Source organism: Centroberyx gerrardi, chromosome 7 (genome assembly GCF_048128805.1).
Source record: "Centroberyx gerrardi isolate f3 chromosome 7, fCenGer3.hap1.cur.20231027, whole genome shotgun sequence".
NCBI classification, from domain to species: Eukaryota; Metazoa; Chordata; class Actinopteri; order Beryciformes; family Berycidae; genus Centroberyx; species Centroberyx gerrardi.
Genome location: NC_136003.1, coordinates 19729538 through 19754083, shown reverse-complemented (window position 1 = coordinate 19754083; position 24546 = coordinate 19729538). Strand labels below are relative to the sequence as shown.

The following is a 24546-nucleotide window of genomic DNA, read 5'->3' as shown; positions in this document are numbered from 1 at the left end:
TGTTGCCACCAAACATCAACAGACATCTCTGCACTGTTTAAACACTCAAGTGTGGATGGGAAATGGCCTCAACTGTCGCATGCGGCACAGTGAGATTTACAAGGCATCAAGTAAAACAACACGATTATAAGGCATCAAGAAAAACAACATGACTATATGTACAGTAAGTCTTGTATCTCATACATCCCAGACAGACACGTCCTTCTCTGCATTATGCCAGATGGCCTTGAAATATTGTTGAATATTATTATTCTCTAAATCTTTCAGGTTTCTTGTCATCGCCCTCTCTCACTGTTTGATAGTGTTCCCAAGGGGCAGCCTAATTATGGATCAGCATCCATCGAGAAAAGATTTTCTCTCAGAATTTCAGCCAGTCCCTCTTGAAAACACACATACACACACATTCGCACACATACTATGCTTTTATCAAGCCAAACACGTATTACATTGACACCTTGCATCCGACAGCATGGCTTCTTCTTGTTTAATTCTATAATTAAACTGGCAGAGGTTTTCTTTGAGAATCACAACCCGTAAACGCTCTGCTGTATCACCAGCCCTGATCATTCCACACTATTCACTGAACTGATGGTGTTTCAACAGATGAACTTTATTCATGTGGGGTCTGCTATAAGAATAAGAGCAAGAAAGATTTTGGCGATTTTGGCAGAGGATTGCTAAACTGAAACTAAACTAATGAAAAGTTTAGGTCCATCTTGGGCCCGTGTATAGATTTGTTAGCAAATCATCCAGACAAAACATTTTTTTTAGCTTTTTCCATTTTCTAGCTGCAGTAACATCAAACGGTATCGCTGCTCTGACTCTCATTTTTCATTTTCATCTGTGTGAATTGTCCTCTAAAAGTGTTGTCGTCATTTCGGGGCTTTCGCATTATATCTGGATCCATTTTTCTTTCACCTATGGGAAAATGAATGCGATTTTTGGATTCCGTTTGCCAGTCGTTCTGTTCTTAAAATGGGTGAAATAATTTATTTGTATTTTTTCAAAAACCACTTTGCGAACAACCATGGGGCGGATGTAGCGTTATCCTCCTTACGGTCTATGTTATCCTCGCTTCACAAAGCCATGCTGGAATGCTAATACAAGTATGGCAAGCGATTTTTGTTTTTCTTCAATGCAGCATCAAAACCCATCAGAATCTACGTCAACAAATAAATGCATGATAGAGAAAAAAATAATCACTAGTGTTAGTGATTATTAGTGTTCATCTATCAAGATTACTGTACTTAAAGGCAATCATTTTACTCTATTCTTTTTCACATTAGATTGAAAGGGGGTGGAATCCGGAATCCCTTATTTCGGCCGAAAAATGATGTCACACTTGAGAGGTAAAGCTCTGGTGGAAAGCTTGAGGAGCGTTTTTTTTTTACTGGCGCCGTTTTCTTCTTCTGTGTACTGTGCTGCAATGGTGGCTAAGTTTGCAAGACATTTTTAAATCCAGTTTCTTTTAACAAACAATAAACAGCACAGGGGAGCAAACGGCACAAACATACACACATATAGTACCACATAGTATTGCACACTAAAAAAACGTCTGGACAGATTTGGGTGTGTGAACTACTTGTATCTACTGGACATCTTCTATCATTGAATGAGGAATGATGAATCACTTTCTTCTTGGAGGGAGGGAGAGAGGGAGGGAGGGAGAGAGAGAGCGAGAGAGAGAGAGAGAGAGAGAGAGAGAGCTATGAAGTGACTTTATTGGAAAGAGACAATTGATCAGGAGGAAGAACTGGCTCTATTTGGCAGGAGCAAGGAGCAGCTCATTTCTGTCCTCTCCTTTCCTACCTTCTGTCCCTCTGGTGCTGCATCATGCTGCTCTGACCTCCTCATTCAACAGTGTAGAGGTCTGTGGCTGAGGGAGGACAGATGATGGAGGAGAGAGAGACATGGGTGCGCGCACACACACACACACACACACACACACACACACACACACACACACACCAGAATTAGGCATGATTCCATGTGTATTCTTCTATTGAATCTCCAAAGGCACATACATGATAACTATTACAGTAGTAGCTGTAACACTGTAGCCCTAATAGCAGCCCATGTATTTGGCTATTGACATTTTAGCCACTGTAGCATTACTGCACAGATTCAGTAGAGCCTAGGCTTTGCAAACAAATATTTAACAATTAGCAAAGCACAAAAAGGATATAACAAGGCTTAGGTTAAACCAAGAATTGTTTTAAGATGTCAGCAACAGTTTGCAAGTTTATAGCTAGCTAGCAAAAGTGAGCTACTTCACTTTAGGCTAGCTATAAATAGCTAATCAAACTACAGAAGTTGGATGTCTTAGACCTTAGATACTCACATACAAAATACTGCGCCATTTCAGCAATGTTTCTCCCGTCCAAGGTTAGCTGTGGGCAAACTTAGCCCCTGTTGTTGCACAACATTCACAGCACAGAAGCACAGAACAGCAGCAGTAAAACAAACACACCTAAAGCTAGAGATGAGAGAGAGATTTTGTATCCGTCAAAAACAAATTGAGACAATGTATTCTCTATCGGGCTGATACGTTGATGAGTGGAGGAGACAACGGAGGGTCGTCTGTCTTTTTTAAGCAGCGTTGTCCCAATTTTCTCGTTTAAGCTGAGACCATTTTAACTTTATTCAGACCGCAGCATATTTCAGCGGCCAGACAGAAATGGATGGAACGGATGAAATTCGTATATGGATCAGTCACTCTCCATTCTTTGTCCGACTGGAATGCAAAACGGAGTTGTGTTTGTCAAATGAGGCTGTTGGATAATCTGTAAACACAGAAACATGGATCTCGACAAGGCTGACCCATTCTATTGCTACACTTGCTAGCCAAAATATCCATATCAGGATTCACCCATCGCTGCACTAATATTATGCCAGTCCATACTCGTTCTGTTTCTGTTTGTAAATTGGTAGGCTGGTGTTCATACAAGTCTGGGAAGCTGTGCACAAGTTAAATTAGCCTTGCTGCTCTACCAATTTAAAAATCGAGAGAAAAAGGTTAGCTCCACCTTCACCATCTCTGATAGGTCAGTGAAGTAACGGATAATTATGTATACTGTGGCCCAAAAAGAGTTAAAATGGCTTCAACTTTTGACGTACAAAAAAATATGGACAAACATACATTGACAGATGACGGAGAAAAAAGAGGGCTGTCTGTCTAGCCCTCTTTTTTCTCCGTCATGTGTCAATGTAACGACCCCATGGAGAATACATTGGCTCAATCCCTTTTTGACGGATACAAAATCTATCTGGTCACGGCCTATGTAATTATTAATTAACTGTTCACTAGCCTATCAGAGATGGCAAAGATGGAACTCTTTTTTAAAACGGAAGAGCAACTAATTTCACTCATACACAGCTTCCCAGAGTTGTTTAACACCAGCCTAGCAATTTACAAAGACAGAAACAGAACTAGTAAGCCTGGAATATCATTAGTGCAGCAATTGGTCTTCCAGGTTACAAATCCACCTGCCTTTTTTCAAAAACATAATGCCTACATTTTGCATTCCAAGCAGACAAACAACGGAGTTACTTAATTGTTCATTTGGATGATTTGATAACAAAAAATGTCTGAGCATCTTGGTCAGACATTCTTACTTGCAGTAAGAGCCGATTTACCAGCTGAAAGATTTCTGTGCACAAGCCAAGAAGGATTCACACTGTGATTTAATTTTATTCAGTGGCCCTGGTAAGAGCCTATTCCAGTATCACCTTTTTGCAGCAACTATCAGAGGTCAGACCCCTATTATGTTGTCTGCAGACAGGAAACAGCTGGTTCCACAAAACTATCTATTACATTGGTGACCGAAGTCACCGATCACACCTTTCCTGCCTTTATCCTCCATTAGTGCCACGGTGGAACCATTATTTTACAAAAATTGTAAAGTAGAACCAGAACAGGCATATTGTTACACAAAAATCTCTCTATCGAATGACCGGTTGCCATACACCGAGCGAAAAGGACCTATAACTTAAAGCTTAGGTCAGGTTTTCTCTTCAGTTTTGTTGTTTCAGCCCAGGTTTACCCTTATTGACTAATTAGCCCACCTTGTGTGAGCATGAAAGCTCATGGTGACTTGACCGACCTGAACAAATTGAAAGCCCCAAGATTCATTGCGACAACGGCACATCATGTCCGAGCAGCGCTGTAGTCTACAGTACAGAGCCGGCTAACAGGTGGGAAAATTAACAGCTGTGTGTCTTAATCACGCACGCGACGTGAAGCACACAGTCCATCTCAAACTGTAAGGAAGCTTTGCTATGTTTACTTTTATGAGAGGATCGTTCTCCCCAAGACAACGTGGGAAGAACATTCTCCACAAGGCCACAAGTATCGACTTGGCATTCTTGGATTTGATAATCAGGGGTTTCTGGAGAAACCCCATTGATAACATGGAAACTTTATACACTCATCTGCCTAGGTAACTGTATGTGTGGTATTTGTCTTCCAGGCAATGTGCAGACATACGGTTACCACTGGTTGTCTATCAAACGGGGGTGATCCATTTGATCCATCTATGTGCTCTGAACTAAACACAGAAATAAAAAGCGTCATGGGCCATAATGATAACAATGTAGATCACACAGATATAAATTAATCTTGAGATTGAGAAAAGATGGATTCAGAACTTGGTGTTTAGCCAAATGACTTTGCAGCAAGTATAAATATTTCCTAACAATTATGCAGATTTTTTTGTGAGGAGAAATAAAAAGCGGATCACGATAACGTCATCTGATGTTAGCTGAGTAGCTAGCTAGCTCTCTAACTAGCTGGTTAGCACCTCCAGCAGACAATACAGTGTTGTGCAACAAGCAACATCTTACCAGATATTCCCAATACACGTCCTGTATAATACCATACTGCCTTTATGATCGGTGTTGCGGTAACGGAAATTCACTTACTACAACAACCAATTTCTCCACCGGCACTATGACTTTCTCCATCTTTGTTGTTGTTACGGGAAACGGCCAGCCTCCTTCATCGTGATTGGTTGGCTGAGAATTTAACTTGTTTCTATGAAGTAGCACCGTTGGGGGTGAAGCTAGTGTCATAGAAGTTGGCTTAGTTAGTTTGCCCAGCAGGTGGCACTGTAGCTTAGAAGGCCTGTAGTTACGTTGTACTTGATTTTGAGAACACAGAATAAAACACCACTTGAGTGAACTTCCAAATGGTTGGTGTCTCGTACCGTATATATTGTGTCTAAACCCATCCCGTTAAACCGGAGCGGAGAGTCGTGTTGAGAATAGTCAAAGAGCTGAGTCAAGCCAGCCACAGACACCTAAAATAATACCGGAAGTAAGTTTCACTGTCAAAATAAAATAAAACACTGTCGCTTTTACTCGCTATAACGCGTGCCCCGTTAAGAGTTTTATTTTGGAAGCCATGACCGGAAGTGTTTTTTTGTTGTTGTGATTAGCTTGACACTGGGTAAGTCCGGGAGCGCGAACCACTGTCTGGCACATTCACCTGTATTTGTGTTAGTAGGCTGGCGCCGAGAAGGACGCGCATCTCTCTTCTTTTTTAGTAGTGTAAAACTGTTGACTGTTTTTTAGTAAATTGGAAACAAGTTCTTTCATTTTTCTGCCTCAAACTAGATTTTAGGAATTTGCCTTACGATGGATAACCAGCACTTTACAGCGAGGGATCCAGCTGGAGAGCTTTTACGCATCGGATACACTGGAGCGTTGACACAGATGATGTACAAATTATAAAAGTACAATATTTTTTTTCTAAGTTTAACCGTTCTGCGCGTGGCCTGTAAGATAATGAGGTACGGAGTGGTGGTTCTTATTGCTGGGTTGACGGGTTTGCTCAGTTTTAGCTTCCTAACTGTGGCAATTGGGACAGACTATTGGTACATCATCGACGTGAATAAACCCAACTACACAGGTGCAGACGACCTGAGTTCCCATTCTGGACTGTGGAGTATAAATGAAGGTACGTAAGCCTATTTAACGTAAATTGTCAATAACAAGTTTATAGGCTATATGAGCTCGTATGCAGGCAACAGTTTTGATTCAGAGGACGAATCTTCAACATAATCAACAATATGACCCTGTCACAAAACATTGTCCTCTTTTTCCCTCGAAATGGGCGGAATAGCAGTAATGGAATAATTTAAATCAAGCTGCTGTTCGCCAGTGACATTTTCAAAATGCTTTAAGTTTGTCAGTGTCATGTGGCATCTTGTGCGCTATTGCGCGCAGACGCCCTGTTTAACCAATACAATTGTTTTTTTCCGTCTTATTTGTAATATAGTACAAATTAATATATGCATTGATGGATTAATTTCTGAGGTTGACAAAATGAAGTGTTGAACCTTGTCCACTGCTGAAATTTAAATCACCTGTTTATCCGTGGATATCGCTGCGGTTCCCTCTATCCCGTATAGTCTACATCCATGGTCGAGGCAGAGACTCCTGAAGGCAACTCAATCCAGTTTATCGGAGATGCGGCTAAATGGCTTTATTTGCAAGAGTTTATGGCTTTTTTTGTCTTGGTATGGATTCGGCATGGTGCGGATTTTATAGTGGCAGCCTAATAACTTCATTCCCTGATTGCTGATTGCCTTGATTTATTCCGTATCACTCCACTGTAACAGCAGCGAACTCAGGTGCAAGACTGCTGCTGCCTGTGAATCAATGTTTTGTGACACTGATGCAGGCTAGAGGTGATATTCCAGAGATTTGAGCATTTGGGAAAAAGTATTGTGAATGAGATGTCCTGCATAAGCGAAGTACAGAATGAATCATTAATAAATCCTTAATTTAATTCACTTTTTTTATTCAATGAATGAATGACAACCCATGCATGCTGTGTAAATGTGCAACAATAGACCCACAATCTAGGCCTTTATCTTCATTTCTAGTTTTGCTGCTTTTGTTATGTCTTAATTCCAAGAGATAACTGTAATCTACACACCTCTGCTGTGCCTGTATTAGCTCTTACAGTCAGTAGCAGGCAAACAGACAGGTGACACCCACAGGGTGATTGTAAAGGGAATTTCTCGACACATGCTGCAAAACATTCTGGATAATGGCTGCACAGCTTGAGGAGCTGATAGTGTCCATTTTGTTGCTCCAGACGGTTCACAGCAAAATCCAAGTAATGAGACAACTTAATGATACAAAGCTCGAAACAGTGTTCACTGTGTCACTCTGGCAAGAACGGTTACTGGAACGAGTCTTGACACACAATCTTGGTGGAAAACTATCACAAGGGGCCGGGGTAATATGCGTCATCAGACAGAACGTTCCTACAGAAAGTAATTTAATTATGCAATGTATTACACTGATAAATACATTGGTAATTATTTGACAAAGAGTGACATTGTCTGCAGTGGCAATTTTTGCAAAGTCCTATGAGCTGTCCACATGTCCGCGTCCTGTCATGTGTAACCTTTTTCCCTTGACCTTTTCAGGAGAAAGTAGCAGTTCCATCATCCCCTCTTTTGCAGCAAATACCTCCAGCCTGTCAGAGGTAGAAAGGCACCTTCTGGGTGAGTCCACTGATGTGCATACAGACTGTGTGTAAGGTTTAACTAAGCTAACTGAAAATAGTAATCCGAAAAGGCAATAAAATTTTTATTGTTTCCTGACGATGGTACTGAATCATAAATTATTACTATGACGATAAACCATTGATTATCTGATACTACCTGAAATACAGCAAGATACATTGCAGGCAGAAACGGCTGCAGTGTATCAATAGACATTATCTTCGCATCTTCAGATGTTTCATAACATTTTCAAAATAGTGTCATCATATTGCAAGATCTGAAATACTTTCTTTCAATGGTGTAGACGTAATTGGATCAAAGGTGCTTAAAATGTTAAAGCACAATAACTATGGTGTGTGTGTGTGTGTGTGTGTGTGTGTGTGTGTGTGTGTGTGTGTGTGTGTGTGTGATTCTTTGACTGTTTGCAGGCTTGCACCAGGTGGTGGTCATCATGCTGCCCCTCAGCCTGGTCTTGCTGGTGTTTGGCTGGATCTTTGGACTTGTCAGCTCGTTGGCCCGCAGTCCCAACTTGCTGGCTGGCTCAGCATCGTACTTTCTCTTCTGCAGTAAGTCCACAGAGGTTTTCAGTGTTTTCCAGTTAGATCACAGCCCGTGGCAATGAAACAGTGTGTTTTCCATGTGGGCTGCTCTGAAGCAGATCCTTCACATGGTCATGTCAGGGTAGGTAAGATTTACAGCGCATCGCAGATCCTGCGTGGGTGTGCGCTCCGGACACTGTACACATGCGTGTGTGTGTGTGTTTGTGTGCGTGTGAATTCCTTGAGCTACACCCAGAGAACCTTGAAAATCCAATCTTAACTGTATTAACCCACTTCAGACTTGAGGCAACTACTGAAACCTCATTTCAGCCTCTTCAGACATAAGTAGCCTACTGAATCAGACTCATAACCACTGAGAAAATAGTGGTTCGCTTTGTGTAAATATTATCTTATAGCTGGCTGGAGATAACTGCTGTAGCCTGTAGCCAAACAGCTACATATTAAACTATCTCTGTGCGGACATTAAAGATTTCATTTGACTTAATTGAGTCGAGTTGGGTAATGATCACTTTGCTCAAACAGTTATTAGAGTGGGCAGAGACGGAATTTTATGGTCAAAATAAGGAGCTTTTCAGACTGAGAAATTTTTAAACTAGTGTGAGTGTATGGCGCAGCACTTTCTGCTCTTTATTTGATCTGCTTTTCAGTGCTTTTGTGAGTTTCCTACATAGTGACTCAAGCCATTCAGAGACAGTTATGGTGGTTTTTGTACAAAATGTGTGAGAGGCTGTCAGGCTGCACTGATGTGGTGAAGCACGGATGTGACATCTTTTTCAAACAGATGCTGTATAATATTAAGTATTTCAGGATTTTGTCAGTGACATTTGCATAAAATAAACCATATTTGTGCAAGTTGATTCATAATGAACATGGGCATTATGGATATATGCATATTAGCAGTATTGATCACAGTGTGGAGTCAGAGTGATTGCTGATCATGATGAAGTGGCACAGAATTGCAGAAGGGCCGGTCCTTGATTGAAAGATTCGGTCAGAGTTCCTCTTGGAATCGTCCACTGGTGCTCAGCGGGCCCGTGCTCACGCCATTCTCTGTGTTAAAATGGCGTCACTCTCTAGATTGAGTATGACCATAATTTCATTTTCATTTTGGTAATTTTGAAATCGTCTGTCCATAGGAGACAGTAGTGAATATTCACAAATACAGAGAAAACTGCTCTACAGAAAAGGAGCAACATAGTTCAAAGCTGTAACTCAGTGTAAATCCCCTTCAGTGTAATTGGAGTGTCCTTTCTGAGCAGAAATGTCCTGGGTTTATTCTATACAGCATTGTTAAGTTAAGGGGACCTGACGTTTCCATACCTGGCAGGATGAGGATGCCGTTTCATGAGCAGCACAGTGTCAGCGAGATTGCTTCTTTCTGGGCTGTGAAGGGTTCAGCTGGTGAGCAATTACAAAAAAAATAGGAAATCCATCAAAGAATTCATGTGATTAGATCTGGACTGAAAAGGAATGCGTTTGAATCTGGATTGAGGTTTAAATTGTATTTGAGGGTGAATGCATGAATCCGTCATTGTATCTTCACCGCTGCTGCTGCTGACAGGCAGGCACAGCCTCCCATGTCACACAGAAGACAGATAATTTCATGCTTTTTACCAAATGTCCTGTCCACATCTCTACATCAAAAGGCTTGCAGGCGACTGAGATCATCCACTTCCAAAGCCACCTCTGTTATTAGGTAAACAGAAAAGGGGGAATAGATTTCAATGGGGTTTTTTTTGTTGGTTTTTTTATATTGTTTCTTTGTCCAATACATTAGCAGCCTACTGTTTGATTGCTTTGATTTTAGCATAAGAGACAGTATATGCAAAAACAGGTTTATGTTGAGCTATATTTTGAGGGTAGCACTTTAAAATCCCACTCAGGACATTCACTCACATCACTTACTGATTGATCAGTGTCTCTTTTCTTTATCTCTCTGTGGAGTGGTCTGGTGAATTTGTGCTCTGGCAAAATTTCCGCCTCCGGCTTGAACACCGCTTACTATTGTAATTTGTTACTAAGAATATAAACAGCGGTACTCTCTATGATTTAGGTTTTCTTTTTGGCTTGACAGCACAAATGGCAGGGAGAGAAATGACGTGAGACTATTTACAGTTTTTCACAATTGCTTACACACATTTTCTGAAACTAGGGCTCATTTTCTCAAAACACTAAACACTAAACACAAAACCACTAACACAAAATGCAAAACCCCACAAATCACTGGCAAAATGAAACACTGCATTCAGAACCATTTTATCTCTTTTCAAAATGTTATTTTGCAATAAAATGACACACGCAACCATCAAATGAATACATGATGAATGAATGAATACATAACAACCGATTACACACCGATGTGCTCAATGGAAAACACTATTATGAATATATCATCAGTAGGCTTATGCCTTTTGCATGTTCAGAGGTAGACTTACACAGCAGCCTGTTGTAAAAGGCTGTTACTGTACAGTGATGTATATATACACACAATATTGTTATTTAAATCACAAATACTTTATTTCAACACTTGAATATGTGTTGGATATGTGAATTGTTCTACATACAAAACATAATGCAGTAGGAGAAAAACAGAAAAAAATGTTTTCTGTAAAAAAAAAAAAATAATAATAGAAAAAGGATTTTTTTAAAATGAGGCTGCATCCTGCCTCTTATTTGGGTCTGACCACAGCACCTCATCTACATCACAAGCCATGTTCACACAGACTGGTCGTCTCTCAGTTCTGCAGAGGATCAAAAACATGATGTGATTGATTATGGTACAAGAATATTTCTATTTTTCAATATGAAATGACACATTACTGTAACATTGACCAACCATCACTGAGTAGCACGGGCCTACTGATGTGTAGGACTACTACTACTACTACTACTAGTACAGTATACTACAGTATAAAGAACAGTAGCACGGTGCAGACAGGAGGCTACTTGCCTGTTCTCATTTCTGAATGTCTAGATGATGGAAGCAGCAGTGAAGCTCAGGTTGGTCTGGACTCTGCCCAGCCTCCCTCATGCTCAACCCATGTAGACCACATGGTGAACCAAAGTGACCCGGGTCTCATCTGAGATAACTGTTCTCCTTGCTCTTCTTTGTCCTCATCCTCCTCTTCCTCCTCTTATTGTCACTCCTCTTCCTCTAGCTCTCACTGCAACATTGGTTTCCATTGATCTCAAAAGCAAGACAGCTCACCTGTGGCCGTTTTTATAGTGCTAAAGCTCTGATTTCTGAGTGAACAATTCAGATATTAGTGTTTATATGTGTGATGAGTGGATGTAGCCAATTGGTAAATGAAGTTAAGCATTTGGGATGGCAGTGCTTCCAAATGAACACGTGATTTTAGTTTTTGAATGTTGTGCCTAATGTAGAGAAAGAGAGAAAACTACACATTACTATGTGTAGTGTTTTGCAAAAAGTGTGATAGAGAATTGCAAACTGAGTGAAAAGCAGAAAATGTGCTTGTGTGTTTGCAGACTTGGTTTAGGGATTGGTTACATGAGTTTCAGGTTTTAGTGATTGTGTCCCAAGTTCCAGTTTTAGTGTGTAAACAATTGTGAAAAACTGTAAAAGGCTACTTTTAAGCTATTCAACTGTTAAAATCAGAATCACTTTATTCGCTGAGTATAAAAAATGCATAGCAATTTGTGTTAGTGACATTGGTGCAGGGACAACTAGAACCTCGCATTTAACGCAAAGGAACAATGCAAGACATACTGCACCCAGAAGACTACACATACCATTAAACATAAATAATAAAAAAATGTAGACTGGAACTGAAGCTGAGATCTTGCCCATGTGGGTGCAGTAAAGTATTTCATTGCAGACCTGTAATGGGCAACTGATTGGACTGCAGGCTATGTTCATACCCTGCAGCCCTTACTGTAAATCTCTTTGTGGCCTTGTTCACATCAATTTATGTATTTTCACCTATTTTTACCAAACAATATGTCATTCCTGGGTTTACTGTGACCCCCAGGAATTATACAGACGTACAATTTCTTCCAGGTATAAGAGACTCATGTGGTCTTATGCCAGGGAGATGTTTGGGTGCCTTGAAGTCTATGACGATGATTTGCGATACTGATCCCCAAAGGAGAAATTTGTCTTTTCGCTTGCCCCCCTCCACAGAGAAGTCAGAGGTCAGGGTTAGCTATAGAGCAGCAGCTCTGGAGCTGGTAGGGATTCAGTGTCTTGCTCAAGGGTACTTCAGGAAGGCGGATTCCGGTGTTAATTTGTGATTTGAGTGTAAAAATCAACACTATACCGATGTTTATAAGTCCACACCCATCAGTTAATTCAACACTTTCAGATAGTTTTGAACACCCACCCCAGAGCATTATCAGCTTCAATAGTGAAGAAACAGCTGTCCAGTCAACACTTTTCAACTCCACATAATTACCACTGAAAATCGGCACTTATTAACACTGGGAATTGCGCTGTGTATATATGCATAATTCATGCAACAACAATGCTTCACTTGTAAAAAGGTGTTGAAATAAAGAAATCAATATAGAATTTCTGAAATCTAACAACAAGATCTTGCTGAGGCAGCAAGGTTTTGGCTCTAAGTTTGGAATAGGATTCTCACAAAAGCCCCCGGCACCTCTTGGTTTGTTTTCTGCCCAGGTAGAACAAGTTTCCATCATTAGCTTAGCAACAACACTGGCTATTTTGCTGAGTGAATTAAAGTTTATAGACTGTAAAAAAAAAGATGGACGTAGTGAGTGTGACGTCACCCATAGGTTTCGGAAGGGCCTTTTTGAAGCCAAAAGATCGGGTTTACAATCGCCGCCATGCCTTTTTTGGCCTGCTATTGGCCCATAATCAGCGACCTGTCGATCACTGGACAGACAACCTGTCAATCTCTAGGAAAACAACCCCGTCTTATAACTGCTATATCGTGTTAATGACACAATTATTTTGAAAATCGCCATATGGACGCACATTAGAAGAAGTGAAATTAGCTACTGAGACCATAACCTCTTGCCAAAACAAAGTATTGACTTTATATTTTGAGAGAGATAAAACACATAAACACATAAACATAAACAGAAGATATCAGATCACACTTAATTCATAATGCATTTAGTTTAGTTTAGTTCATTGCACATATTCAAAAAAAAAACAGAAAAATCGAAATACCTTGGAAGTTGAAGACAACAACTGAAAGAAAAAAACAAACAAACAAACGATCAACACATTCACAACTTTAATTGGGATCAAAGGATTTGGAATATTTTTACGGTTTTTGATTATGCTGCTCATCTGCCATCTACGTGAATATGAGGCAGCATGAAATCAGATCAAGTCTAGAATTTAGATTTGTATTTAGAATGCCTGTGTTTAGAGGTTGTTTTGTGTGTGTGTGTGTGTGTGTGTGCGTGTGTGTGTGTGTGTGTGTGTGCGTTTTGTAAAATAATTGCCAGCGTTTAATTTTGTGATTGATGTATCTGTGAAATCAATTGTGTGTGCAGTAATCAGTAAGGACAACTTTTACAATATATATTTTTTTCTTTCTGTCCTACTCTGATGTATAGGTTTAGGGAGGGGGGGAGTAATGTGTTGTTCCTTTCTTTCTTTCTTTCTTTCTTTCTTCCTGTCTGTCTGTCTGTATTTTTGTCTGACCTTTCTTTCTCTCTTTCTCTCTCTGTGTGTGCCTATACAGTATATTCAGATGAAGCACACCCCTTGAAAGACATAGGGAGAAAAGCCCGGTACTTAATTATCAGTAATTTACAGAGGTTAATGGCAGTAAAAGGTCTCATTGTGCAGCATGTGCTGTTCCACGTTCCACGAAAGGTCTTTCTGATACAAAGGGTACCTGTAGTTATGACAACTCAGTATTGTATAAGGATTTCCAAGTTGACATTCACTGAGCTCTTATTTCTTACAACTTTATGTTGTCATGGTGCCGTCTGTCTGTCCGTCGGTCTATCTGTCTGTCAGTCAGTGTGTTGACACATTTTTTTAAATTTATTTATTTGAGAAGAGGTCAGGCATTCCCTCTCTCAGTAGAGACTTGGAGGATCTTAAGAGAGATATTGGATTCCTCTAGCATGCTATTGCCCTTTTGCAATACTATGAGAAGCAAATCCCTCGCAAACTTCGCTTGAGCAAAACGCCTTCCTTTGGGTTAGATGACAAGGATCCCTCAAATCCCTCAAGACCTTCCTAAAAGAACAACAAAATTACAAAATGATGAAATGTGAAAGGGATACGATGGATTATGCTGAGGGAACAGTCTATGAGGTTGTTTTTGTTTGTATTATATATATATATATATATATACTTATACTTATATATACTTTGTTTTCCAGTTACATATACCATATATAATTTGTTCATTTCCTTGCAGTGGTTTTTGCAGAAGAAAGGACAGGGAAAACATAATGAAAGGATAAATACACATACAAGCCAGACTAAACAAAGAAAGAAAAAAAAACTCTTTATCTTTTACTCCTCAAGCGATGACTCACATCCAAACCTTTCTCTGCTTGAAAATATTTATTTATATCTTCTTATGCCATTTATTTGTTAGCCTCATGTCTAATCCATTTACTTACTACTACTGGGATTCTTGATTTCTGATTTCAATTCCTGGTCATCTGTTTCATAGCTGAGTATTCTATATAGATATTTATCTGTTTCTTGAGTTAACTCTGGTGGTGATATTCCTAAAATAATACATTCATGAATAATTGGTTGTTTAATTTGAAGAATGCTCATAATGGAAAATATAACTACTTGCCAGAAGGGTTTTAGTACTGGGCAGTAAAAGAAAATGTGTGAGTGGTTTGATATTGTTTTGCCACACCTTCTCCAACAATCTGATTTAATTAATGTATTGAATTTTGATTGGATTTTGGGTGTAATGACAAATCAAATAATTTCCATGAGTATTTGGAAATTGTTGTTTTCTGAATTGTGCAGCATGCATCCTGCCAATCCTCCTCATCCAACTGTTCTCCTAGCTCTACCCTTCAAATCCCTGCGCTGCTCCCAGCACAACCGCAGCAAACGGTGATTAATGTCTCGGCACTAAACCTAAGAGATGAACAGACAGCAGACCTGAGTAAAGCCTTGTCTTTCTGCCCGGCTAACACAATTCGCCCGTTCAAATTAAAGGTGGACACTTACAAGTTTTTCCAATCTCTTCAACTTTTAAACACTTTTTCTCCGGCATTGTACTGCTCAGAAACTCTGAAACTGTGAGTACATCTAGTAGAGAAGTCACTCCTCTAAAAGAAACCCCTTTTTGTTCTTCACTCTAACCTCAGTCCTACCATTAACACCTTTAGGCAGTTGGCAGAAAAAGACCGTTGTAAGATTTGTAGTAATAGACTGTGATTCCTAAGAGAAAGAATATGTCTGATACTAAATTAAAGGCTTCGCATGAACTAGCAAACAGACAGGATGTCGTTATTCGTGCTGCATACGAAGGTGGAGCAGATGTGGTTATGGGCCATGAACAGTACATTAAGAGTATAAAATCCTAACTTATGGATAGAGACTGCTATTTTCCCTTATAGGCTCAAACTCTACTGATCAATATAAAGCTGAGAGATCATTTCATTGAATTGTCTTCTAATTAATCAAACACCCCATGTGTCCTGTTTTTTATGGTTTCCAAAAGTCCACAAATCATTGATCAATCCCCCTGTCCGCCCTATTGTTTAGCGTATTATACTGTATTTGTCACTGAACCCTTGTCCCAACATGTAGACTTTTTTCTTAAACCTGCTCTAATGATATCAGGCCTTATAACCAATCCTGAAACTAATGTGTGCTATATGGAGATTTCATTGAGACATAATGATATAAACCAATATCCACACACGCGGGCCAGCTGTGTTGCTGTTTTCACCTCTTTTCTAAAGCTTGTTGTCAAATTCTGGTCTGGAACGAAGCTCCTCCAGGTCCATACAGTAGCTTTCCATTTTTTTACCCTAGCTTGGCTCCTCCCTCGCTGTTTAAAAGTGTCCCTTGCCCCCTCCCATTCCTGAAAAAAATTCTCGTCACTGTGGGACATGTAACCTTCAGCGTGAGAAAGATCTGGCAAAGCGAGACTGGTAACCGGCGCCAGTTCTCCGTAGGTACGTGTAGCTTAGCTATTAGCCTTTATGCACAGTGCTTTTCAAGGTTTGTCCTTGGTAGGCCACCGTAGCGCAGTGGCTTTGCTGTGCATCATTTACAAACATGTTGTGGTTTCTGTCACCCTCTAGTGGTTAAAAAAATTCACTTAATGCAGCTTTAAGAAATCTCTCCTTGACCTGTCCACCTATATAGGGCACACCACTGATATCCTTGAAATATTAGATACTTTTAAAACTGAGAAAGAGCACATTCTTGTTACTTGTGATGTTCAATTCTCTACACCTGCATCCCCCATGGTGCAGGCACAGAGGCCATTTGGCACCATCTTGAAGCTCACACGGTAGCCTAGATGTTCTTCCCACAAGCTGATCCATTATGAAAAATGTCTTTCAGCATGCTGGGTGTTATTTTCTGCAGGTGTGAGCATGGGTAGTTCTTTTGCACCCTCTCATGCATTTTGGGTTTTTGGGAAGAGAAGACAACAACTCTTTTTATTCCAAAATATGTTTGTGGAAAAGATATATTGATGATATTGTCTTTATATCTGACGGTAGATGAACTAAATAATTGTATACAGCATCTCAACTCGACAACAGATTATCTTTCCTTTACAGTACAACACTCCTTAGTATTAACTTTTTAGACCTAACCATCTGTAGGAATGGAACAGGCAGTTTAGATACCACAGTCCATTAAGTAGGAACACCTTACTAAGGGCTGATAGTCACAATCCCAGATCATTAATATGCAACATATCCACAGGGCAATTTCTGCATCTCAAAAGAAATTTGAACTGATATGGAATGCTTTTTACCCCGGCGCTATGCTGAGACAGACATCTCGGCAGCCTATCAAAAGGCGTCACGCACAAAGAGGTCCCGCCTCCTCTAGAAGAACTCTCCAATCCCTCTCGTCTTTGCTTCTCTACTGAATTTTCTCCCATTGCAGGAAATATCAAATACACAATTTTATTGTCTTACAAAGTGACCCTACACGAAAAGAGATCTGTGCTGAACCACCTCTCATCTCTTTTAGAAAAGCCAGCTAAAAGACAGTGCAGTGCATAGTGTGAACACGCCTAAGGTGGCCACCTAGTCCGCCTTCCTGTAGATGTGGGAATTGTGCTCATTGTTCTGACTCATCAGACACAGAATACTGGCAAGAAAAACAAGATCAACTCCTTTATTAACTGTGACCTTGACACGTTATTTATCTTTTAAAATGCCCACGCAGGATGGTCTATATTGGTCAAACTAAATGGCTAAATAAGGCTGCAGTTTGTAATCATAATATGGATTACGCCATTGCACAGCATTATGCTCAAGCAAATCATGGCTCCTCTGTATTTCTAGAATTTTTGGGGGCATTGAAAAAGTTGCTTGTTCCCCAAGAGGAGGAGATATTGTGATATTGTTACATAGAGAAACATATTGGATCTACACCCTAAACACAATTGAACCATTAGCACTAAATGAAGAATTGAACCTCTCCGGCTTTTTGTGATAAATATTGCCTTATTTTGTTTTTGTGGAAAATGTTGTTGATACTGGTGTGTGTATGTCTGTTGGGAAGTTTCAACAGACATACACACACCAGTATGTATGTCTGTTGGGAAGTTTCAACGATCTGTGAGTGATGTCTTACTATTGGCCCTGAATCAGTCTCCTCCCACCCCTCTTAACCTGTGAAATGACTGTCCTCTGGGGCAAGGAGGATATTTAAGCTTTCTCTGTCAGTGCCAATGCTGTTTGACTCCGATGAAGACACACACACATCAAAACATTAGTCCTTACACCTTGCAATAAAGGTTATCTGTGTGTTCCAGTGCTTCCTTAAGGCTAGTCCATGTGACGTTGCCTGTCATATATTTATTTATTTTTTATTAGCAAGTCAAATGAACACATATCAACATGCAGGCGTACCATCACATAATTACCTAGCAACAACACAGGGTCACCTAACACAAACCCAACCCCCATCCCCTCCATCCCCTACACCCATCCCATCTAACCCCCCTATTCACATTCCCATCCCAGGCAGTAAGTATGGAGTTCAGGACCAGACCAGGTGAAACAAACTAAATATGTATTAAAAAAGAGTTTAAAGACTATGGGTATTTGATATTTGTCATGCTAAAGTTCCTTTCACATCAATCCAACAGGCACCAATCAACGGCAACATTCACCAAATTTTTACTTAATAATGATTTAATCCACTACAAGCAGGAACAGCCAATTCATCCTTCAAACACTAATATGTACTGGAAATACCTGGAAGTACTTTTGCCTCCTGGAGTCTGATGGCTGGCATGAAAAGAGTCCCAGATAAACAACATATTAATATAAATAATGCCATCAATGGGACAACTCATGTAATTATTTTCAAGAATTTCATTCCTGTAATCTAGGCTCTCAGATGTATATCACAATATAGGCTATACATTTATATAATATATATGATCATGTGACAGTTGTGTATATATACATATGTATATACAGTATATATTTAGATGCGTGTTTATATGCATATGTATATGTGTGTACATATACAATGCCTAGAGATCTGTTGTTATATCAATAGTATATTCTATAGTATATTTTATGTATATGTATGTATATTTTATACATACATATACATTTACATACATACATAAATAAATAAATACGTACATAAGATATAGGATATATTATACTATACTTTTGTCAAAGATGGCATACAAAAGTGAGCTCTCCCCCATCTGACGAATGTAAATCATCCTGTTACACCTTTAGCTCGGTTAAGAAATGGGCCCCAAGTTTGTTGACAAATGTGTCTGAACGTGGAAACATGTTCTTGTTAACACATTAACTCAAGAACAATTCCTACATGACAGAAACTTCATACTGACACCACTGGTTCTCCCTATAGAGTAGATGATCCGATTAGATTTTGGAGCACCTTGCTGCATGCATTTACATATTAATGAGGAAAGATACAGAGTTCATAAATAATGCATAAATTATCTTAATTAATGACCTCTTTAGCATAAGTAGTTATGTGTGTATTATATCTTGGTGATTATGGCAGGACATTAGTCAGCTCAAGTGTTTCTTGTTTCTGAATTGTGTTCATTCCTCAAGCTGGATCCATTTCCAGGTTACATGTACAGGGTCATGTGATAAAATGTGAAAGATTTTGCTGTTCCAGTGATGTCATCTGTCTGTATCTGTGCATCAACAGGTCTGTTTACCCTCTCTGGGGTGAGCATCTATATCAGCTACTCGCAGCATGCCATGGAGGAGTTCGAGCGGGTGGTGTCCCCCGAGGACCTGGCCTACGTGGATGTGTCTTTCGGCTGGTCTTTGGCGATGTCCTGGCTCTCCTACAGCCTGGAGGTGGCCACTGGCCTGCTCCTAATGCTAGCTGCCAGAATAATCCAGCTGAAGGGACACCATGACTCCGGTGTGACCATCGCCATGGTGTAGATAGACTCCTCAGCTCAAGACTCAGTTTAATGATGTCCAAGTCAACCTGCAAACCCACAGGTTGGATGGTGTTTTTTTATTGGTCCTGACAGAGAATAGTTTAAAGGAGTCTTAAAGTAGGGTCACGCAGGTCCAGGTTGCAGTGAATTCAGGCCAAAAAATATAGATACACACACTCGGCCAGGGTTTACACAACCACGACCTGCTCATTGATTTTTAAATCAGCGAAGCTCTTAAATTAAACATCTATCACTTGCTTGTTTTTGCTGGCTTGCCACATCCTGTCATCCTCTCAATAACATATTCTGCTATCACCATTGGAAACCAACTGCAAAACATTGTAACACTGACAGCTATAAAGAGAGGTGTTGTAAAATAGTTACTGAGCGGCTAACTCTGTAAAGTTAACAGACAGAATGTTAGCATCACTAGCCAGGTTACTGCACTTCAAATGTACTTGGAAGAGCCTGGTACTTGATGCTTATGTATTGGTGCTGCTTCACATGCAATCCCTTTGTGTTCACTCATATATTCTCTCTGCGGAGTTATTGAAGCGTTAATCAACATGCAACCAATTCAGGTTCACCCACTTATTCACGGCTCTCAATGAAAGACCACTCTAGTACATTAAATCCATTGTTCTAATCCACAATGAAGTTATAAGTGTTGTGGCTCAGCTGATAGAAAAGATAGAAAGCCGTTCTGAGGAGACAATAAATATTCATTAGCTAATTACTGCAGTGATGAACAGTATTTCTTTCTTTGGTCAAATTAGGTAGTGTTATTTTAGTTATTTCAGTCTTGTGTTCTCATATTCCTGTCTGTATGTATGAGTGTCAGGGTATCACATGTTAATTTTTACAATTGTTTTTAAGTGAGATGAGTCTGGAAATACCCATGTAATTTACATAGTGAGAGCAGCTTCATGCAGTACAACAGAAATTCTACAAACTGAAAATTAACAGGCCTGATGAAGAATTAGTTGTATGGATTTGTGTCCTTTTTGCCGCATGTACTTTAAGGCTTTTCATCTCCAATTTAAAACATACAGGACCTGTACCTGCCTGCGCACCCATATTTTATATAGTATTTTAAATAAGGTTTACACCAGTGGTTCAAGGTATTTCAATCATTTGAAAATTTTGCTGATTTGCACAACCTCGCTGCAGCAGTTTCTTACCAGAGCAGAAAAAAACAAGTGAGCCACCTAGACTCGCAGACAAAAAGCCCTACTGTTGTTTAGAGTATTCCTTAATGCAACACTCCATATGCCAAAGTCATTTATTTCACAGCATTTGAAAAACAATGGGCTGCAGTAGTTGTGCAGGATACATGTGGAATTAAGGACCTCTATGATCGCTACTGTGACTTTTGATTAGAGAAACGCCTGTACCTCTTGCTTAAAACTGTGTTCATTTTCCTGTAATCATGCTGTCTGCAACATTAAACCATGGAAATGAGGGCTGAAGATGAATGCACTCTTGAGGATCCTGCAGGGTGTTTTTCGGGTGTTTTCAGCAGCATGGAACATGTGCACAGCTGCTGCCTGCTTTACAGTAGTTAATGGCTAGATATCCAGGCTCTGACACTGCTCTCCATTCCCAGAAATGAGACTTCCCCTCTCTGTATATTGAAAATAAGGCACACTGAAAATGCAACATTTAGCACTTATTTTATTTATTTATTTTTTATTTAGCACTTTATGGCAATGCCATAAAATGTCATGTGGTGAACTATTTTTACAAGCACAAACAACCTTTTTTTTTTTTCCTTTTACCTCCTAAACAACTTCTTGTGTGCTGCGACAGAAATGCAACGAAAGATCAAGCCAGTCGTAGCGCGAATACATTACTGTACCATCTTGTATATCGATATTCAGTCACTGACGTCTTTGACAAAGACATAATGATCAAATGCTTTCAAATGCCAAAGACACACTGTAATCAAACTGAACAAAATTCCTCAATATCTTTGTGTAGTATGACATTCAGATAATCCTAAACATCATGAAACTATGTTCACTGGTATGATTATATGTATGTATATACTTAGATAAAGAGTTTTTTTCCCCCAAAATGAGATATCCACTATTGATAGATAGATAGATAGATAGATAGATAGATAGATAGATAGATAGATAGATAGTGCTAATGGAAAAATAATAAACGTGAGCGACTGCATCTACAAATAGCTATATAATATGCCCACTTGTCATTCCAGACTGAAATGCATGGTGACTTTGCGATCCATTACTGTAATTTTGCCTTAAACATGCTTTGCACTTCACATACACCAAGTTAATAAGGTAATTATCTATCAACAAGAGAGAGACACGATTTTGAGACAAGAATAGACTATAAGACTATAACTTGCCTGTGGAAAATGTCACTCTCATCAGGTGTAAAACGTACAGTATACTGTATATCTGACTGTACAATTGTGTGCAATCACTACAGTTACTACTATTACCGGTAACACTTTACAATAAGGGTACATTAATTAAGGGTTAGTTAATGCTTAATAAGCATTAACTAACCCTTAATTAACAGTTAACTAATGTGTCTGGTAATCATTTACTAATGGTGTTCATGTTAACTAACCCTTATTAAGCATTAACTAACCCTTAACTTAGTGTACCCTTATTGTAAAGTGTTACCCTATTACCTATACGCTGCCTGAGGTTAGCTTGGGATTGCCTGCCTCTGAATGCAAATGAAGCCAGTCAGGACAGAGAGAAAAGCATCTGTATAAATAATTGCCTCAAATAGCCTCAGATGAAAGCCGAAATGCGCCACCAACATCTTGTAAATGAAGCACAGTGGCCCAGATAAGATACATTATTCATTCAGAACATTCATGCATATTCAAACCATTATGGATCTTGTAATAACAATGAAATCTCACACAGAGGTAGATTTATATATCAATATTCAGATAATGAGCCTTAAACCTTTCACACGTCAGACATTTTTCAATATGGATTTAATTTGAATTGTGCAAATGTGAGGTGTAATTCTTTGAAGTGATATTTCATTGGTTTTCACTTCTGATCACAAACCCCTCTAAGGAGCTCAGGAGTGGTGAACCTCCAATATTAGCTGTCCTTGGCATCCACTGCCTGTTCTCCCGGGTGTCAATATCGATTTGCACACAGACAACACTGCTTCTTGAATAGTGTAGTCCAGAACAAAGTCTCTCCCTGGATCTATTTTTTCGAATTTCTCGATGTAATAGAAGGGTAATTTTAGAATATTTATTCAAAACCTAACCCTAACCCTAACCCTAAAAAATTAAAATATATATTCTGCCAAGGCCAATGATCACTTTAGCTCCAGTTCTTGTCAAACTTCTCTTTCTCGTCAGAACACCCAAACTATATTATTTGCACTGACTTCATTGATAATGAACCATACCTAGCTTTTTTGTTGCATTGTGTGAGTTCTGATGACTGGTCAGATTTTGAATACTGGTGTTCAGCTTTGTAATATTGACCTATCCAGCTACACCTCTGTATCTACACTTTTCAATATGGTGGTCAAATTAAATTGATTTTGCAGGTAATGGACTATACCAGTTTCTCTTCAAGAAATTGTCTGTAATCATAGTTGATTTAGGGCTCCTGTATATTTCACAATGAATACTGACCTTTCAGAAGTAGCCTTTCCATTATAAAAAAAATAAAATAAAATGAGTAAGGCCATCAATCTCCTCTAAACTGCCATTGCCAAGCTAGGACATTTCCCCAGCTTCATTCTAGGCCATACACAGCTTGGAGAAAACCATTTAAATACCAACATATCACCAGTAAATATGCAAAGCCTAATTATGTTTGCTGGTTCATTAGGGCAGCGACTAAAAACAACCCTCTAGATATGTGGTCATGCAGATGTCATTACTCCCGTCTTTCCATGACTCGTAAGTCACTAACTGAATGTAATTTCCCCCTACAGGCTCTGTAGACTTCTCCTACGTAGCAAATTATACAGCAATTGTGCTTGAACTCACTAAAAGCAATGCTAAACCCCACTGTGCTCAGCAGTGGATTGTGAAAAAAAAAGTAATGCATAAATCTCTGCTAAGGGTGCTCATGCAGAGTGAGATACTATAATCGTGTGTGCTCATGTTTGCCTAAACGTGATTTGCAAAATGATTTGCTGTGCCGCAACTATTGGATCAAAATCCAAACCGTGAAACGCTGTGTCCAGTCAGCTGTTTGTTTGGCAAGTAATCAGGTGTCAGACTGTTCAGGGAAGAGAGAGAGCTGTGAAGGAAGGACCAGGGCATAGCAGCAGATTCTGGCAGCCCTACTCCTATATATTAGGTCTGCTGAAATCCCATTAAACTTTTATGGAACAAAATAATTCAATCCTCTCCGGCATAAGAACACCAAGGCTGGTGCTGAGCCATTACTCTCTTTGGGCTGTGCCCTTGCCCTTGACAGAGTGCAGTAATTTTGACTTAGCAACCTCTAGGCTCTCAACAATAAGAATTTATTGAAGAAACACATTTCAATTAGAACTAGTTTTCCCCTATAGTCAGCTGTGGTCATTCTGTTAATAGCAATGTTTTCAAGTATGTAATCTTAAATTAATCTGCTTATTGGCGTAGCTTTGTGATGTGACCTGTAAGTTGCTTTTGTGAAATTTGTCATTGTCATCGGTCACAGCTAGACGTGTTGCGGAGCATAAGACCCTTAAAACTTCCCTCCTCCAACTTAACAGAAAATCTATGTTGATACCATGCCTTATTAGGCTTTTTTTTCTCTCCGTTAGATTGCTCAAACAAGTTTTGATTCAGTTTTAGGTGCTTTTGTTCTGCATGACCAGGCCTGCAGGCACCTTAGCTGTTCACTTATTCTCCAGTAGACAGCTGTGACCATCGAGCGGTTCAACATC

At 39.5% G+C, this 24546-nt stretch overlaps 1 protein-coding gene across 1 annotated transcript; it reads left to right on the top strand.

Annotated features, from left to right (window-relative positions):
* Positions 1-5784: 5784 nt before the first annotated feature.
* Positions 5785-19651, top strand: LOC139930962 (transmembrane protein 235). Its single transcript, XM_071924311.1, has 4 exons — positions 5785-5956; positions 7440-7517; positions 7946-8083; positions 19407-19651. The coding sequence occupies exons 1-4, from the start codon at positions 5785-5787 to the stop codon at positions 19649-19651; spliced, it is 633 nt and encodes a 210-aa protein (XP_071780412.1).
* The last annotated feature ends 4895 nt before the right edge of the window (positions 19652-24546 follow it).

What these genes read in the sequence shown, in the direction of transcription:
- LOC139930962 (XM_071924311.1), top strand. Translation starts at nt 5,785, where the DNA reads ATGAGGTACGGAGTGGTGGTTCTTATTGCTGGGTTGACGGGTTTGCTC. An exon ending in GGTAGAAAGGCACCTTCTGG is followed by an intron (nt 7,518 to 7,945) that starts GTGAGTCCACTG and finishes GACTGTTTGCAG; the next exon opens with GCTTGCACCAGGTGGTGGTC. An exon ending in ATCGTACTTTCTCTTCTGCA is followed by an intron (nt 8,084 to 19,406) that starts GTAAGTCCACAG and finishes GTGCATCAACAG; the next exon opens with GTCTGTTTACCCTCTCTGGG.